At 41.9% G+C, this 18,559-nt stretch overlaps 1 protein-coding gene across 2 annotated transcripts in view; it reads left to right on the top strand.

Annotated features, from left to right (window-relative positions):
- ERC2 (ELKS/RAB6-interacting/CAST family member 2) overlaps positions 1-18,559 on the top strand; it is an 858,173-nt gene that overhangs the window by 671,192 nt on the left and 168,422 nt on the right. For both annotated transcript variants that reach the window (XM_087866956.1, XM_087866957.1), the window contains one exon: positions 3,829-3,963. In XM_087866956.1, coding sequence (XP_087723082.1) covers positions 3,829-3,963 — 135 coding nt within the window. The remainder of the gene's footprint in view (positions 1-3,828; positions 3,964-18,559) is intronic.

An 18,559-nucleotide genomic window follows, 5' to 3' on the forward strand; every position in this document is an offset into this window, starting at 1 on the left:
GAACAGAAACTAGCACATCCCAGGGCTGGGGACAAGGAGCATGAGAGGTGAGGTGGGGAGGTGAACAGCAAGCAGTTGCCCTGTAAGAGCTTTGTAAGCTGTGGAGGAGCTGGGGCTCTTTTCCTGAAGGTAGTCAGGAGTCTCTGAGGAGCCTGAAGTCAGGGACTAACAGGGGTCTGATGTCACCCTGGCTATAGATTTTGTTCAGTGGGAGGCAGGAGTGTGGTGTGAGAACTGTAAGAGGAGTCTTTCACCCTAGAGAAATAAGGTGGCGCCTGGAAGAAAGAGGAAGTGGAAAATGAAATCTGATTAGAGATGTCTCAGCAGTCATGACATAATGTAGTAAAATGAATATAACACAGTTAGCCAAAGGCAAAAGTGTCAGGTCAGCAGTTTGGTAGATACTGAAAAGGAAATAAAAATGGGCTTCAGCACATTGCTAAGTGAGTCCATGAGTTCCCAAGTGTAGTGCTGTGGAAAGCTCTCCCTCTTTCGAACTCCATATTAGTTTTCCTGGGACTCCAGTTATGACTGCCCAGAAAAATTGCTGGTTAAGACTTTGTGGTGGGCACCTTGTGTATCTGTCAATTACAGGGATATGAACCATTGCACATGGAGTCACCTGGTCAGCGTGTCTGGAGTTAGTTGAACAAATGCTATCCTTGTTACAAATTTCTGCAGTTTTTCTTCCATCAATCTTCAAGGAGTATTACTCATGGCTTCTTATCCTTCCAGACCATTCTTGGTATGTTAGGAAACCAATATAATTGGGTGGGGATGAGAATTGGTAATCTAGATTAAAAAAAAAATTAAGAGCGATCCATTTTCAATTTGACCATTAAGCGGGCTAAATTGGTCAAATTTTTTTAGAGAAGGGAAAACTAGCAACCAGCCTGTAAGAAATCGGTCACAGTTTAGGGGATATGTTATAAGCAAGATAAATAAAAATGGTCTAGAGTATCAGGCCAAACTCTCATTATTCATCTCTGTTTCACACTCTTCTCTTCCAGTCCAGACTAATCAAAAGAAGCCTCTTCCGCTCACAATTGCTATGTGTACATTTCCACCAGATCTGGTATTCACATGAACAACATGGTTTATTTATATTTCAGCACCAAATTGGAAAGATGACATCATTCATTTACAGTCTTTATCCCATGACATGCCTATTCTCCAACACCTCATTTCAGCAGACACATTTAGGACTGCATATAGCATCTTGTTTAGCTTGTACATTCTTTTATGGGATACAGTTCAAAGGTAGGGAACTTTAGGCTTGTTGCTGGTAAGAAAATAATCTCATAAAATCACAGGAGCTTCCCCAAAGGATAAGGACATTACGACGTTTACAATAGCAGAGTTTTTATTTGTTCATTTAGGCTTCATCGTTCAGTCTTGGGTGAGCCCCTTCCTTCTTGACCATAGCAGGTCTTACAGCTCCCTTCAGGCTCTCCGAGTTCTATTAGAAGAAACAATTTCAGATTTATTAGTTCATGAGTTCAAATGTACAGACTCCTGACAATACTGGAGTTTTAAGTGTGAACACTGAATTCAGAATCTTTTGTAAAAGGGCGGGCTGAGTGAGGGGACTCTCAGTACTTGGTCGGCAACAGCTCCGATGACCTGCTCTTTCTCAAAAGCTGTAACTTGTCCATTGGGTCTTCTGACGCTTTAAATGGTCGGGAGAAGGATGAAAATGCTATCATCTGCCAAAGGTTGCCTGGGATTTTTTATTTAATTGTTAGGTGGATCTTTCTCTCCATTTTTATTGTTTTTATCCACATGCACGCATTTTTTACACCCACTGTGAGGACTTTCAAATATTGTACACATTTCTCAAAATGGAGTACATTATGGGACATCCTCTGACAGATAAGATTGGGATGTGAAGTGTTTCCAAAACTTAGCAGAACCAAAGCATCTATAGGAAAGCTATTTCCACCTGATGAGCTGTTTGCCTTTTCTGCCAGCAGCATGGCAAAGAGAAAAGGCTAGAAATTGAGAATTGGAAGACCCAGGAAATCTCCATGTTCTGTGGAAAAAAGGAGACTCTGGGGGCTGAAATCTCTGCCTTCATTTTCAGCTGCAAGAGAGGAGAGTAATAGTTCCTCCCAGGAAAGTGTTGGGGACCATTTAGATTGTACTACAAGAATATACTGTGCTAGGTCCAGAATTATTATCAGAGTGGTGTTTGTTACATAATAAAATTCCAACAGGTTGGAAGCTCTGCCAGCCTTTGGTTTCCAGCTCTCTTGAAGTGTGATGGCTCTCTGTCATCTCAAGCCACCAGTGGGATTGTTAGGGCAACTCATAAGATGTCCTCAACTCTCAGTGACCTTCCCTGGCTAAAAACAAATGTGCAGTTGCCTGTAGGATGGCAGCATTCCTCAAAATTCTGGCCCTGCTTTCTTTCAGTCCCCTCATTGCGGCAGCATGCACAGTGTATTTACATCTACTACTCCCTGTTAGATTCTGGGGAGAGGCAGGTGAAAGAAGCAGCCTCAAGTCTACCAACAGTTGGACAGATAGATCTGAGGTTACAGAGAGATAATCAGCAGGCGGTGTGCGTGTCCTGGCATCAGGGGTGGGATCAGGAAAAGGCTCCTAGAGGAAAAATCCTGAATTAGCCAGACACACAAGATCGAGGTGAGGGAAGGTGATTGGGGGAGGTACCGCAGGCAGAGGAAACAACATGTATAAGGAGAGGTTCCTTACTGTAAACAGAGCAAAAATAATAATAATAATAATAACAACATTTGATTTTTTATGGTAAGCCTATTACGGGCCAGGTCCTGAACTAACGCTTGAAGCCTATTGGATCCCTTGCTCCTCACAGAGACCCCAGGGAGAGAGGCACCATTACTCACATTGTATAGTTCAGGAAATTGAAGCTTACAAATAGTTAACTCTCAAAAGATCACGTAACCAGCAAAGAGGTAGAGCAGGACTTGAATCTAGTCTTCTCTCCAAATACACATGTGTGCTCTCTGCATTTCCTGGCTTTCTGGGCTGGATATTTTTATCTGCCTTTTCCCCTTGTCTTTAGGCATTTTTCTAGATTCTGTGATCCTGTTGGGTCAACTCATTGCTGTTTCTTGCTTTACATAATAAAACAATACAGTTGTTTGTCCTGGGAATTTAAACCATGACACCTAGCTGACTCATGTGACAAACATAGTGGGCCATAAATGATAGCAGTCAGGTCTTTCACATCAACTCTGCTCCTTTTGCTCAATTTCCACAAAGGGCACCATCAGGTAAATTGTCCATAGAGAGCCCTTTCCCTAGAAGCCTTCAGAGCAACAAACCTTCTCCATCGCTACTTTTGCATTTGGCAGCTTTTGAGTGGATTCCTCTGCTTTGTCTCGCAAGACCATTACTTGTCTGTAGTTTTGTGTCTCCACCCAGCTGCGTCCCATCTTTTTTGTCCAGGGCTTCCTTCTCGTGCTTGCTCTAGAATGTAGGACATGATTGTTGGCAGTTCCTGATTATAAGCTTACCTGGATCTGTGTGATTGCTTGATAATGTAAAACAGAGCACCTTTGGGTATATGTCCGTTTTTTTTCCCCTTTTTAAATCACATGGTTGGGGGGGAGAGTACACTTACATTTCATGTAGGTCCAAGAACATAGTAGCTTCTAGGATGTGACAAAGCCTCTTTTACCAAATGGCATGGTGCATTCTTTATTGAGTTTCAGTTTGATGAAAAACGAAAACTTCTGGGCTAGAAACAAAAGAAGCCCTATAGGTACTGTAATTATGCCCTGAATCCTCTTGGCTGGTCTTCCAGTTCCTGATGGAGCCTTCTCTGGTTTTTGTTCTGCGCAGACGCAGAACAGAATGAAGCTGATGGCGGACAACTACGATGAGGACCACCACCATTACCACCATCACCACCATCACCACCACCACCGATCTCCTGGGAGGTCGCAACACTCCAATCACAGGCCCTCTCCCGACCAGGTCAGTTTCATTGCCGTTTACCTCCAGGACCCCTTTTACCCTTTGGATATTTTAAGATAAAATAAATAATCCTCAAGAAATAATAAACAGCATAAAGTGATACGTCCTTTGAACTGAAACTAATAGCTTTGGTATTTATTTCCATCACTCAAGGAGTCTAAATGTTTTCCTTTCTCCTTCCTCTTTAAGGTTTTGTCTGTTCTTGTTTATGTTATGCATTTTCTTTCCTCCCCTCCTTTCTATTTTCATAGATATGAAGTCTATTGCTGGCTCAGTATCTAATGGTGGGTTACTTTGGAATGTCTCTTTCATAGTTTTAAGAGAAAGCACTTTGTTTCCATGAGCTTGGCAACCAGAGAAGCCTTGAGTTTGCTGAGCACTTTCCTAGAAAATTCCTTAATGATGCAAATTAATGGTGGGGTAAAACAACATGAAGAGAAATCAGTTTTGCTTGCATTTTAGCTGGTGAAGTCAAGGGGTCTGGTTTATTTGATTTGGACGCTATCTTCTCCCTTGACTAAGTGAAGCAAGTGAAAAGATGGATTGACAAAAACAAAAATCTCCTGCGGTCTTCAATGATATTTGCATTCACCTACCAAACATAAAAACTATTGATAATGCGTAGGATTAAAACTCCTGAAGGTGAACGTCATGGAAATTATGAAATTAAATGCAAACTAGCAAGTTAATACAGTCAACAGTAGCAGTGTTTCCTCCCTTTATTGTATTATAAGCTTCTTGTGTGTGTGATCCTAGTGTAACTTATACAATAAATTTCAAAAGGGATGGGGCCATAGGTAATGGAATAGAATCATCTGGATAAGTGTGAATGCCTTTGTTGTATATTTCTGGGTATGTGGGGGAGGAAGGGCTTACTAGAATTACCTGTGTGAAGAGAGGTTTAACTGTTTGTTGGAGGAGGAGGAGGTGCTTATTATGCTCCTAAGATATTTTTCAGATGGCTCTGTTTCCTATGCACCTCATGTCACTAGTATCCCAAGGGAGAAGTTAAGATTGCAAGTCTCCAAGATGTTTTACCAGGAGTACAACTCCAGGGGGAGCCATTTATATAGTATGCAACATAAGAAGTGCTTCCTGGAGCAGTACATGAAGTAGCTCCAACAAGGAGGCCCCCTGCCCCTGACACTCAGCTTTGCCCTACTCTTGTACCAGGAAGCATTTGCCCTCAGAGACCCCAACACTGCAGGTGTTCATATAGGACATCTAGTTTTCTGAAGCCAAGTGCAGAAAGGCACCAGTTCATGTTATTAGCTCTCGAAATGGTTCTTAATTTAGCGATCAGCAAAGTAGAGAGAGATATAAATTTCATGTCATTATCTTGTATGCCTGTGGTTTTGCTTTGATTTAGCTTTATTTTTTCAAATCTCATCCCTTGCCATCACCACTACCTCCCCCGCACTCACCCATCCTAGTATACCTGGCACCCTACTAATTAACATCTTCATTCTTGTTCTTGGTCCTTGCCTTTTGGCGCACTGCCCTTTGCTCCTTGACCGTCTCCCAGGAGGGCTAAATGTGAGGTTTTATTGATGCTAGAAGGCCACCCTGGGCTTTCCCCCTGAGAGATAGGAGCAGAGAGCACTGTAGAGGCAGAAAGAAGGATTTGGAGCCCAACTGGGAGAGTGACTCACACAAGGACCTCCTGAGATAACAGGTTTTTTTCATCACAGAGACACATATGCTAATACGTCCTGCTAGAAACTGGACACCAGATCAAATTTATCTGCCTTGTGAATGTATTTCTCACAAAAGCTAGTCTCCTGCTTTTCCAGAGATCTTTAAACACAAAAACACTTGCTGGCTTCGTTGACCCTCTTATGTTTGTCTACCAACGCTAGAGGTTGTTACAGGGCAGAAATCATTGCTCAGGGGTAATGCCCTTCCCAGAAGAGTTAGTGTCCTTTGAGGGGTATCTGGCTAAGATGTGTCATCAGGATCTCTGCTATACCTTTGTCATTGCTGCTGTTAAGAGGATGGTGATAGGCTTCCACTTTCCCATCCTTCATCTCAGTGACTAAGCAGCCCATCGACATAGAGGGAGATAACCTCATCCTCTTCTACAAATGAGAAATTCAGGCCCTGGAAGGGGAGGTGGTGGGCTGACCTGAGTCCTGCTTCTGGTTATTTGCTCACTCAGCTAATACTTGGAACGCGTATTCCATGCCAGTCACCACGCTGGCCTTGGGAAAGAACATGATGGACAAGACAGGACCCCTGCCTTCAGGGAGTTTGCTGTCTAGTCTGAAGACAAAAATCCAGGTCTCGTTCAGTTTTTTCCGGATCATGTCAATCAGAACATGACATTGAAAAGACAGTTATGACTTAAATAGGGATCCATGACTTAGGAACTCACTCTGCAATGAAGTTCACCTGAAAGTGACATACCCTTGACCAGAAGGATAATTTTGCAGTTTTAAATTGGAGTCAGCAAAGCTATAAGGCTTCCTTGCTACACTCTTTCAATTAGAGAAACGAGAATTGACTAAGAAGACCTGCATGAGTGGTTGACTCCAGTGATGGAAATGGCAAGATCCTCTGGGCTGGTGACCTTTTTGACTAGGAGTCTCGGGTCTAGGACAATCATACCCTCTGTTATAATCACCAACAGCTCATATACCAATATATGGGTTGTTATAAAACTAATTTCCAGAATGTCACAGTCATTGGAAGGCTGGGAAGTCTTTCCCAGGTGATTACAAACTCTATGTATAATTGTGAAAACATATATTCTAATATGTATGGAGTGGAGCTACTTCTCAGGAGAAAGTGGCAGCCTTATGATGACAGCTTAAGAGTCTGAACACTGGATTGATTTGGATGGGATTTAAACTAAATGTCCATAATGTACCCGTGTTAACTGAATTGACTTAAAGGGGAGAGATTTCTTCCAATGGATTCCTGATTTCCTTCCCATGAATCTTCCAGCCCTGACTTTTCCTGTGGCCTGAGGATTGACCAACATCTTCTGGAAGAGGGACTACAAAATGTTGCTATTGTCCCTTGAGCTTATTAAAAGATCAGAACACATGAAAATAAAGAAATATAAGGAAAACCAGTCACTTTGCTACTTTTCCAGAGAAATTCATTTTTCCTTAGGAAGTTCAATTTAAGTATTGCTGGGCACTTGCAGAATTAGATTCTTTTTCCATTTCTTCCCTGTCTCTTTCTCATTTACTATGATTTTGATTTCTCCTCAGGAGAAACTGAATCCAAGGGTTATAAGTCTAGACGAGCATTTCCCAAAGTAACTTTTGGAACATTAGTCCCAGGAGGAAAGTCTTGAAACAAAGATTCAGTGAGTAAAGAATTTGGGGGAAATGCTGCATATTATAACTCAATCTTAGAGAGTCTTGGTGCAATTAGCAGATCAAAGGATCTAAAAAGTCATATAAGAAAGAAAGCTCTCCAATTTTATTTAATCCAGCATTTCCCAGACTTATTTGATCATAGAATCTTTTTTTTCTTTTCCTTTCTTTTCTAGTAACATCTGTGCTCTGAGAAATACTGTTCTCAGAGTATCAGGTGAAGAAAGAGACTACCCAGTTTAAAACATAGCTGATCCAGTTTCCAGCAGTGTTTTCCATCAGAAGGTGGAGTTTTGAGGCAATTTCTGCTGTGCCCTGCATAGCAGAAAATGAGAGTGCCTCTTTCATTCATTTCTTGGGATACTTTTTAAAGGCTATAATGTCTGAGAATGAGTTATCCCACCAAAAACCCAGTAGATCTGAGCTAAGGAAACCAGTATAAGGGTGACGACCCAGGAAAGCAAGGGTAATCATAAATACACAACCCTCAGAAATTGAAAATGAGTGTGATGAGGGGAAGGGACAATTTGGAGAACATAAGAGAGGTCAGTGGGATGTGGCAATCTGACAGCCTAGACCCTTACCCAAGAAAGGAGCAGGCATGGTATTTGAAGGCCTATGACCCCATGATGGCCATAGCCATTGAAACGTCCAGGTAGATCATTCAGACAAATCCTAGTTATAATACCTTAGGAAATTTCTCAAACCAAGAGGTGGGCACAAATATTTCCAAGGGAAGACAACAAATAGTTCCTATGACACAAGCTGCTGAGAAGCTTTGAGGAACAACAAAGACCAAAGAATAAATGGAATATGCTGGAACCATACTTGTGATTTTATTTTCAGTGAAGTGACCACGATTGATTTTAGAAAAGCTAAGCGGAAACTCAACTTCTCCCAAATGCCCTCTGTGCATGTCACCATTATCTGTTATTTTGTCAAAGGAGCATCTTTATTTGCCATATCAATTATGTCAAGTCTTTTTACTATTTTCCAGGCATCATATGATATTTATGGTCCCAGGAAAAATCGTGTTTTATTAATCTCCTAATGGCTTCCAGGTATGAAGAAAAGCATAACATCGGAGTGAAATCCCACACTCCAGCCAACTCAAAACGCCAGGCCTAGTTCAGGCTGTCCTTGGGCATCCAGGACTCACATTCCCGTGCCTGGATCTTAGAGTGGGCTTTTGGTCTTTAAGGACCTAGATCTCACTGCTTTTTGTGCAAAATGTGCTTCCATTTCTTAAACCATCTGCCGCTCTTATGCTAATTTGTAGGGGCCTAAATGGCAAAATCCTAAACATTTTTTGTATGGAAACCTCAGAATATATGGCCACTTTCCAAGCCCAGAACTTGCATCTCTTCTCCCTCCCTTGTTTTTGAATGGAAATGCTTACTCACAGGAGTTGAAGAGCTCAAGGATTTTGACTATTTCGAAGACTTTCAGATCCCATTTAAAATTTAAATTTCACACTTTACTTATAGAAATCCTACTTCTAAAGGAGGGCTACAGAGTCCAGGAGCATGGAAGCATAATACTTACTAAGTTATTGTGGAAAAAGTTGGCTGAATTTTATGTTCTATTCATACTCTGTTACATACCTCAAAGTATATTCATACCTGTCTGGCCCATAGTAGGCCCTCAATAAATGTCTGTTGAAAGAGTTGTTCCCTAAGTACCTTTGGGAAATAGGATGGGCAGATGAAAGTATCCCCACTGTACATGTAAAGAAACTAAAGCTCAGAGATGTTGTCAATTATTCAGAGTCACACACCTGAAAATTGACAGACCCAAGATGAGGTCCTGAGTCTCTGAGTGCTATAATTGGTGGCAGACCTCTTTGGATGTCAGTATGGATGTATTTACACAACCACAGGTGTTAAATATGGTTGCATGGCTATAATGTCAACTTTCTCTAGAGTACACATGTGTTGTCCCCCTTCCCATTGAATTATAGTAAATTTTATCCTATTTTGTTGTATTTTTCAAAGTTGAAACAAAAATGTCATCTCCTCAGTTCTCTTTCCGTTTTCCCTGGCTCCCATTGTCTTTATGTACATTCTTTTGTTACATGACTTTATCCTTTCATTTCCTCCCATTTCACCTGTTCCCTTTTACTCTTTATTCTTGCTGAACCTGTGCCAGTGAGAATGCCGCTTCCTGCAGTTCTCCCACTGCCATGGAACTACCCGAGTGAGATCCTCAAGTAGTGGAGAGCATGGTACAGAAAGGGAGGGGATTTGCTCTGGGTTACAGAGGGCCCTTAGCAGTGGACTGCCGGGGCCCACAGCCCCTTGCTCACTCACGTATGAGTCTGCACATACGAGGCCTGAGACAGGCCAGGCTCCCAAAGCAAAACAGGATGCTTCCCTGGGCCAGGGGCTGCTGTCAGATCTGCCAGGGCTTGGGGCGTACTTCAAGGTAGTGACCTTACTGTGGCAGAAGCTGGGTTTTCCATTTTGCATCCTTAACATTAGGGTGTCTGCTCTGTTAATCTATTCCCAGAAACTTGGTTGCCTTAGTCCTAAATATTGCTCACTCCACTTGGCAATTTCCAGAATTTGTCTGCAAATGTAAATAGTGAACTTTGGTTTTTCTCTGTTGCTCCTGGTTACTGTGTGATCCTGGCACATGTTGGCTCTCAGCTAAGACTGGAGTTTGTATGGTTAGGTATATTTCAGAGCACTGAATGTCCACTTTGACCTTTCGCTGAAAATTCCTGTTGAGATTTACCTGAGACATCTGTCATTTTCCCATAAGCCATCAAATAACTTGGTCACTAAAGATCCTAGATATGGCCTTCTTTTCAAGGTACGTATATGGGACGGATATACAGGCTGTATTTTAAGCTATCATGAAATGATCTTGGTGATCGCACCAAGGTTGACTGCTACCTATGCTCTGCTTCGCAGAGCTTGCCACCCTTGCTACCTTAGTTTTGAGATTTCTAGCCCCCAAACATCTCCTGTCTTCCCCCTTACAGACAAAAAAGCCGTAAGTAGAGTTAGCTCAAAATAAAAATGGGGTTCTTACCCTCTTGCCGTCCCACCTCTGTCCATGCTGCACACACCTGAGCCTTAGGTACCAGCTCTCAGATAGAATTAGTCAGTGTCCTTCAGAGCCTTCCCATAGGAGGGGACTGTCTAGCCACGCCTACAATTAGGTCCTCATTGAGGTGGTGGCTAGAGGCCGGTGACAACATTTCCAAACCCCAGGTGTTTCTTAGCCCTAGATCTGTGGGGTAAAAGTCCCTTGCTCTCCCCCTCCACCTCATCCTCCGCCTCCTCCTTCTCCCAGAGGCCTGCATTTTATGTTTGGTGAAGGAGTTGGTAGAGTCTCATTGTCCACCAGGAGATGGAAGCTGTCACAGCAACCCTTCCCGAGGCCCTGTTACTTGTCAGAAAGCAAACTCAAGGCCCTTGGATTCCCCACTTGCCCACAGCCCTCTCTGTGAAATGGTGGACGGGGTTTATGATTGATGCCCTGCTTGCCTTGTACTTTCACCAACAGATTAGCCAAAGTGCAGCCCTTTGAATTCTAACAAACAGACAAGGGGTTTAACTTGCTCCATTGCCCTCCGAAGATGGATTCTGTATATAGAATTGTTATTCCTAGCTTTTGCTTAGCGAGGAAAAAAAAGAATTTATTTTATGTTTTGAGGTTAAATGAATGTGGGATAAATGTATACATAGTGTCCTGTGTGTATATATGTATGTATCGCTATATGTCAGACGAACTGAGGACTTTTCCACATATGGAAGAATTTCTCAAGATCATGTTTAACTGGAAATTTCTCTCCTTAACTTCCCTTGAGTACATGTTTGAATATACATAATATATACATATATACGTGTGTGTGTAAATACGTTTTCATGTTTCCTACATAGAAGAAAAATTAACTACCATGTATCAGAGCTTACTAAAGTATAGTTACAGAACAACAGAACAAAGCAGAAATTTTGAATTCCCTATGACAGTAACCTAATAAGAAAAGTTAACATGTCTTCAGTTTTTAATATCAGTTTCCCATCCAAGCTAGTATGTCTGAAGCTGGTCTGAGTAAGAAGCAATCAGGTTTTTTAACACTGCAAACCTAATTTCATGGCCCACTTCTTGGACGAGGCCTTGGGTTTTGGCTTCATGAAGAGATGAAGGCTTCAAATTCAAAATGAAGAAGGCTTCTGTTAGGCTGATGTTGATTGGATGGGAGAAGGGTTCAGAGATTTCAGCTGTTCCCACTGTTGGGCTGGTCCTCTCACAATCGGAGCCAAAGATACCCTGGGATGCATTTTGAAATAAATTTTGCGAGCCATTTGTCTCTTTCCTTTTTTTGAAAAAAGATAATTAGAAATTAAAAATTGAGATATAATACATGTAACATCATATTAGTTTTAGACACATAATATAATAATTTGATACCTGTATATATTGCAAAATGATTAGCAGAATATGTTTAGTGAACATCCGCCACCACACACAGTTACAAATTCTTTTTTTCTTGTGATTACTTGCCTCTTTGCTGATACTCCTTTTATCACAAATGGATTGGAAGATGCTGTGTTTAAAACCCAACAGATTTTTAGAAGTAGATGAGATAGAAAGGTAGCTCAGATATCACTTTTTTCTTTATCCTTCAAAGACTATTAAAAATCCCTGAAGCTACTAAAACACGAGGAATGCGCTGTTTCTCACCGTTGGGAAATAAAGGTGGCAGTTTATTTGTTTGCTTGTTTTTAAGAGCAGAAGCTCTGGAATGACCCTGTCAGGGCTCTCTGTGAGGCCACAGGTAAAGAAGGAAATGAGGACAAACATCTGAACTGTTGCTGGGGGAGTATTTAACTCTCCTTCCCCTACCAGCAGTTGCGAGCTCACCCAGCCATCAGGAGCCACAGGAGAGCCAGGGAGGCGGGGTGACAGCCGCTGGGAAGCTGGCTTTGCAGATGAGCAGGTTGTTACCAAAGCTCTTTAATCTGGGTGTGATGTTAATTCCTGACATGTAAGCACATGAGGGCACGGTCTGATAAACCCTGCCAGGTAGGGTCTCTGTGCATGGGAAAAAGGCAGACCTGCTGAATGCAGCAGGAGCCTCCTGTAGAAAAGGAGTTTTGCCTTACAGAAGCTTTGAGCCTGTTGAAGACCAGTCTTACTCTATTTTGGGTCAAGTTTTTGTCCCCCCTTTTACCGATTCCTCTTAGTTTTAAACCTTGTTTACAGTATTAGGGTTTCATTAAAAGATTTGTTGCAGTATCTTTTGAGTCAACAAGGGTTTTCAGACACTGCCTGCACTCCCCAGCTTGTAGATGTAACTCATCTTGGCAACATTTGGAGGGTTGATTCCTTTTCAACTTGCTGCTTTAATCCAGTCACATTTGTCTAAGAGGCAGCACTTCGGCTCCCCTGTGGAAAGGGGGGTGGCCAACCTTGAAATGTCTGAAAGCAGAGAGATCCATTTTCTCTGTTGCTAAACACCATTGCTCCTCTTTTTTTTTTTTTTTTTTGAACTGATGTCATAAGGATCATGTTTGACTTACACACACCAGTCACTTGCAGCACCCTGAAGATAAAGGAGAAGCGCAGGAAAGAGAATTAGAAACATCTTTTAAACGTCCACTGCACAAACACCAATTCTGAAAACTACCTTCTATACACAGTAATAGCTCTTTAAAAATTGGTTCAGCATCTCTATATGAATGATCTGAATAACCTCTAGCTGGGAACAGCCCAGAGATGCTAAAATGTCTAAGGATGAAATTTTATACACTATTGGGTCCTTTTTACACATACCCTTTTGCCTTTGGCTTTAGTGCAATGTCAAATAATTTGTTATAATAGTAGCAAACTATCAAATGCTACCAACAGGGATGGTGTGCCTGCTTATATTTGTATATGTTTGTAACATCTACAAAGTGGTTTAATTTACATTCTTCAGTTTAATTCAGTCAGCACCCTATGAAGTATGAGGGTCAGGATATGATCCCATTTTCTTTTTGAGGCAGCTGAGGAAGTGATGAGTCAAGAGTCTAAGGGATTTGTTTGCCCACTAGCCAGAAAATGGCAGGACCAGAGTCATGTTAAAAACACAGTTTTCACTGTATTTAACAAAGCCAAGTGTTAATGACTGATGGATGAGGGAGCAAATATAAAGCCTGTCTCCACCCTCACCCCTTTTTTATGACTATCTGGCAATGGCTCAGCTTTTAACAGATGTTGACTTTGGGCTCTGAAACAATATTGTTGGCCAACGTAGAGCCTTCCAGCATTTCCATCTACAGCTGGGTATCTTGCATCTTTCAGCTGAGAGATCTGGCACCATGCACCAAAGACTGGTTTGTCAGAATTAGTTTTGTTTGAAGGAAATAGAAAACTACTTTCTTCAAGTTGCCCCACGATGAAGGCCCCCCAAAATTAAGAAAGTGCCTGAAGAAACTTCATTAGATGTGAAGGAGAACCCCCCCGCCCCGTAATATTCTCAGTGGTCTGGCAAAGGACTCAGATGATTGCCCTTCCTCAGGCCCTGTGAGTTGAACTTGCTGAGAAGAACCAACCGAGACTGCACAGGCTTCCAGTCTCTATCTACCTCTTCCTTGAGAAACACGCTAGTGTTTTTAAAATATGAACATCTCCTGTCGAATTCCCCTCAGCCAATGACATTCAGCTTTCACCAACTGGAGTTAGAAGAGTAAAGCAGGGAAGTGGCTGGTGCGGTGCAAAGGGGGAAGGAGCCATTCTTGGGAGAAACAAGTAAACAGAATCTTGGCAACCCTAAGGAACTCTGGAATCCAGGCAGCCTTCTGTCTCAGAGGAGTTGAGTCATTCAGAAAAGCAAGAACTGATCCTATATACTTACTCATTTGGAAATAATTTGTTAAAATCCCACATCTGAGACATTGTGAGGCAGTGCAAAGTGAGTGAAGGCTCTGCCTTTTCCCTCAGGGACCATGAGGGTGCTGCTGATAATGCCCACATAAGGGCAGGTACTATTTGCATGTGAGGTTCTCTTTCTTCTAAGAGCCAGACAGACCCAACCTGAGTTGTGCCATCCAACTCCATCCAGGCCCTTCAACAGCTTGGAAAGAGGGCAGTGCAAAGTCCCAAGTACTTCAGAGCTGAGAAAAGCAGAACTGACAAATGCCTTCAGGGTCAACATGAGCCCTTCCTTCTGTGGCTTCAGAGTTCACCTGTCAGGCGGGTATACCTTTGTGGTTAGATGGACTGGAATTTGACCCTGGCTCCACAGCTCCTAGCCAGGTGTCCTTTGGTGGCTACCTGATCTTTCTTCCTGAGCCTTCCTTTCTGTATCTGCACAAAAGGCCTCCCAACACCTGTGTCATGGGGCAGTGGTGAGACTCAGTGAAAAAAAACTGAAGACAGAGAGCTGTCATACTCTCTAACCTTGCACAGGTGCTAATACTATCCAGCACAGGTGCTAGAAACGATCCAGCCCAGGTCAGAAATAAGCTAACATTTATATTTCAACAGGGCGCAAAGTATCTGAACCTAGGACTTTCTTCTTCTTTGGGGGGAACTTATCTGGAAATGGGCCCCACAGGCTATAACAAATACAGATCATGTAAGAGTTTACAGGCATTCCTGACCTCATCACCTGAACAGAGACATCTATCCATGGGCTAAGCATTACAGGAGGCAGGGGAGGTGAAAAGCAGGGATGGAAGGTCCCCAGAGGGAAGCTTTGGGCTTGACCCCGAGAGTAAACTTACTAGTGCCCTGACCAGGCTAGGTGGCCCTGTTTTCCAGATTCATACCCATTTTTTTTTTCCTTTGCACTTGTGTTTGTCTTCCCCGACTCCGGCCAAACCTGCAGTTGGAAATGCCAAGAGGAGCTGCTTTGGTTGAACCCAGACACAGGGCACATCATAAATCCCACACTATAGTGTTGCTTCCAGGACTTGTGCAGCCAAAGTTAGCAGAGTCCTGGAGCTTGATGTTTCCAGAAAGTGTCAGAGAAGGCACGGACTGAAGTGGGGGTAGGGAGAAGTCTGGTGACTGTCTATACCAGACCCTGCTATAACCAGGACAATCTCTTTGCTTCCCTCCCCCCAAGGAAGCCAGTGTGAACTTTCTGGCAGAGACAGCTAGCTGAATTCTCAGAGAGGCAGTGGGCTGATTTGGAGGTGATTCTTCCTTCATTTCACTCTCATTTTCAGCTAGGACAGGTGTGATAGTAAGGACCCCATTAGGAACCTAGTCCTCCAATTTCAAGAAAAAAGCTGGCTGTTAACTCAAAAGAATTGCAGGTGTTTTTGAAAAAAAAAAAAAAAAATCCAGTGATGGGCTGGGGCTTGTTGGCTGACTATAGATAATACTTGAAAATAGAGACCAATTAAAAGTTTACACTGGGCCATTTATCATAGCATATTATAGAGTTCCTTCCCACAGCTTCTTTGCTGGGGCTAACAAACGCCCCCCACAACAAGAAGTCACCTGTCTTGTCAGTGATGTCTCATCCCTTTCCCCTTAGAGCTTGTCATCAGCATAGCCCTGTGAGTGGCCCATCTGGTGAGGAATTTTGTTTTATCTTAGTATTTCGAGAATCCCATTAGGGCCCAGCATCTGGGACTGCAGGATTTCCATCAAGGCCTCATATAATCTCTGGAGCTATAGATTCATCCTAAGGTTATTTGATAGCTAAACCTCCCTACTCTTCAAAGTTTGCTGTGTTTTGTGGTCACTGTGCTCTGGGCTTCAGCCCACCTTGGATGTTCCCATCCCCAGATGCTGTGGAAAAAAGCACCCGGATGACTGATGGAGTAGAGGCTTTCTCCCCATCCAGATATTTGGGCAATTCCTGGCATAGCAATCACTCAAGAAGGACACACAAGGGAGGTAACACCAGGCAACATCCAGAAAAGCCACTGCAAAGTAGATCTGGAAACAGAAAAACAAGGAAACAGACTCTCCCAGACCTGATAGATGCATTTTGAAAGTCCCAAGAATTTCTAAATAACTTGGCATGAAGCTAGGGATCAAGTGACATTTATCTGTTTCTTATTTTTTGGCCCCCAAATTTACATTTCTGTGCAGTAAGATCGCTGAACAAATTAATATTTGCATACAAAGATGTAAGCAGTGCAGGAGTCAGACAGCTGTGAACGTTTGGAAATACTTGGAGCTCCCCCTCTGATTAGCTCCTGCATTTTTGTTTTTTATTCCCCAAGCGGACACTCACTCTGACCCAGATCACTTGGCGATTAGGGTCAATTCATGTTTAAGCTTTGAAGATTAGAGAGACCAGAAATGGCCACCACCTCCCTTTCTATTTTCTGTTAAAAACTTTCGACTTTAGAAACAAAAAACCTGAAAAAAAATGCATAATATCCCGAGTTCACTAAAGGAATTTATCCACATTTCTGCCATGTTAAATGTTAGCAAAGTTTATATTGGATTGTCATATTTCTTTACTTTATTCACCAGCATACAAGACGTCGATCTCAACATCTGGTTTTTAATAACCCTGGACATCTGGGAGCTCCTTTTTATTCTGTGGTGGACGAGGCTCAGTAGTGATATTGGCAGTGTATATTTTCAACCTACAACTCCTGTCTGTTTCAATCATAATTAATTACCACTTTTTAATATATTTAATTTGCTAAAAGTCATTTGCATTAGACCACATTTCACTGTTAAGAAAATAGTGGTAGATTTTGGTGGCAGCGGCTTTCTTTTTTTTTCTTTCTTCTTCAAAATTTAAAACCCTCTATGAGTGGATTTGAAACAAACTAAATGTATACATGTTGTTGGGTTTTCAGTGCAAAATGAAATAAAGTGCTCTGCAAGGAAAGTGATTTTACAGCCATTTAGAAGTGCTCAGCAGGGGCTGTGGGCTGCATTTTAGGGAAAACCTTCTATTTTGTTTTGTGACTTTGGCAAATCATTGCATTGCTCTGTGCCTGGAGTTTTCCTACAGCAGTGACTTTGGGGGTCAAAAAACCTTATAATGAAAGCTAGAGCTTCCATCCAGAGAAATATACTACACGCATACCCACAGCATTCTGCTTTAAATTTCAGGGGGTGGCTAGGCCCCTGGAAGCCCATTTGTGGGTGCCAGAGGTTCCCATGCTTTAGACTTTACTTCTTCATTAGCATAAAAAGGGACATTAACTTTGCTTTTCTCCAGGAACTGAGAGGAAGTTCAATGAATGTAAAAATACGTATTTCTCAAGTTATGTAGGGAAAAGAGAAGTTTATTGCCACGAGCAATTGCTAGATTTTGTTGTAGTTAATTAACACAGATAAATTATACATGAGAAGATCCAGCTAAAATGATCAATTGTACCTTATTTTTTGCTAGAATATGCCTATCTAAACTGTCAGTGCAAGTTCACACTGAGTTGTCCAGCTTGTACTCTGTGCAAATCACTTGGTGGACTCAAATCATTTGGGGATTGTTAACCCTTTGTGGGCCATAGATCCCCTTGGCAGTCCAGTAAACTCGGGCTCTCTTCTCAGAATAATATTTTCAAGTAGGCAAAATAAAATGCACAGAAAAAAAGGACAAAAATTATATGAAAACTGACTTCAAAGACAAAGGCAAGATTCATTGAACTGTATGAAATTGCTGTTTTTCTAGATCAAAAATGGTGAAATATTGGCATTTTTATACAATTCAAACAAATATTAAAACAACTTATGCAGTAAGAATCCAAATGGTGAGAAAGTATCCAAGTTATTTTGTTTCCTGTTCCTGGTTTTCAAAACAAAGAAGCGAATCATGGCAAAACCTAGTTTCATTGGGGATTTATTAAAGGACACAGCTCCCAAATTATGTGTGAGATCAGGATATGAACCACTCAGTCTTCTACACTTTGTTTCAATCCTTGCAGTAAAAAGTGAGAATTCTTGTTCAGAACAGGACCTTGGGATGGTAGATTTACTTCTGTCTTCAGAGATTCAGTTTCTCTGCCTATTGGCCACTTCACTAAGTGAAGAAAGTGGCCAGAGCCATTCTGGAAACATTTTCAACAACAAGAATTCAGACCAAATAAGTTTCAGTTTATACATAGTTGAGCACAATTCTAAGTTAAACAAAACTCTCTTTCTACAAGCATTCTACTGAATTGAAGTTTACTCTCTTCTCTTTGAAACTTATTTGATTGCAAATGTATAATCATTCCATGCAAATGTATAATCATTCCATGGCGTGCACATCCTCTTTTATGCTGAGAGCAAAATAGAACCTGACAAATCCAGAAGATCACAGCGTGTTTGAGCCTTTGTGAAATAACCGATGTGAATTATCGCATGCTGCA

Source organism: Ursus americanus, chromosome 14 (assembly GCF_024610735.1).
Source record: "Ursus americanus isolate L20-20 chromosome 14, mUrsAme1.1.p, whole genome shotgun sequence".
Taxonomy (NCBI): Eukaryota; Metazoa; Chordata; class Mammalia; order Carnivora; family Ursidae; genus Ursus; species Ursus americanus.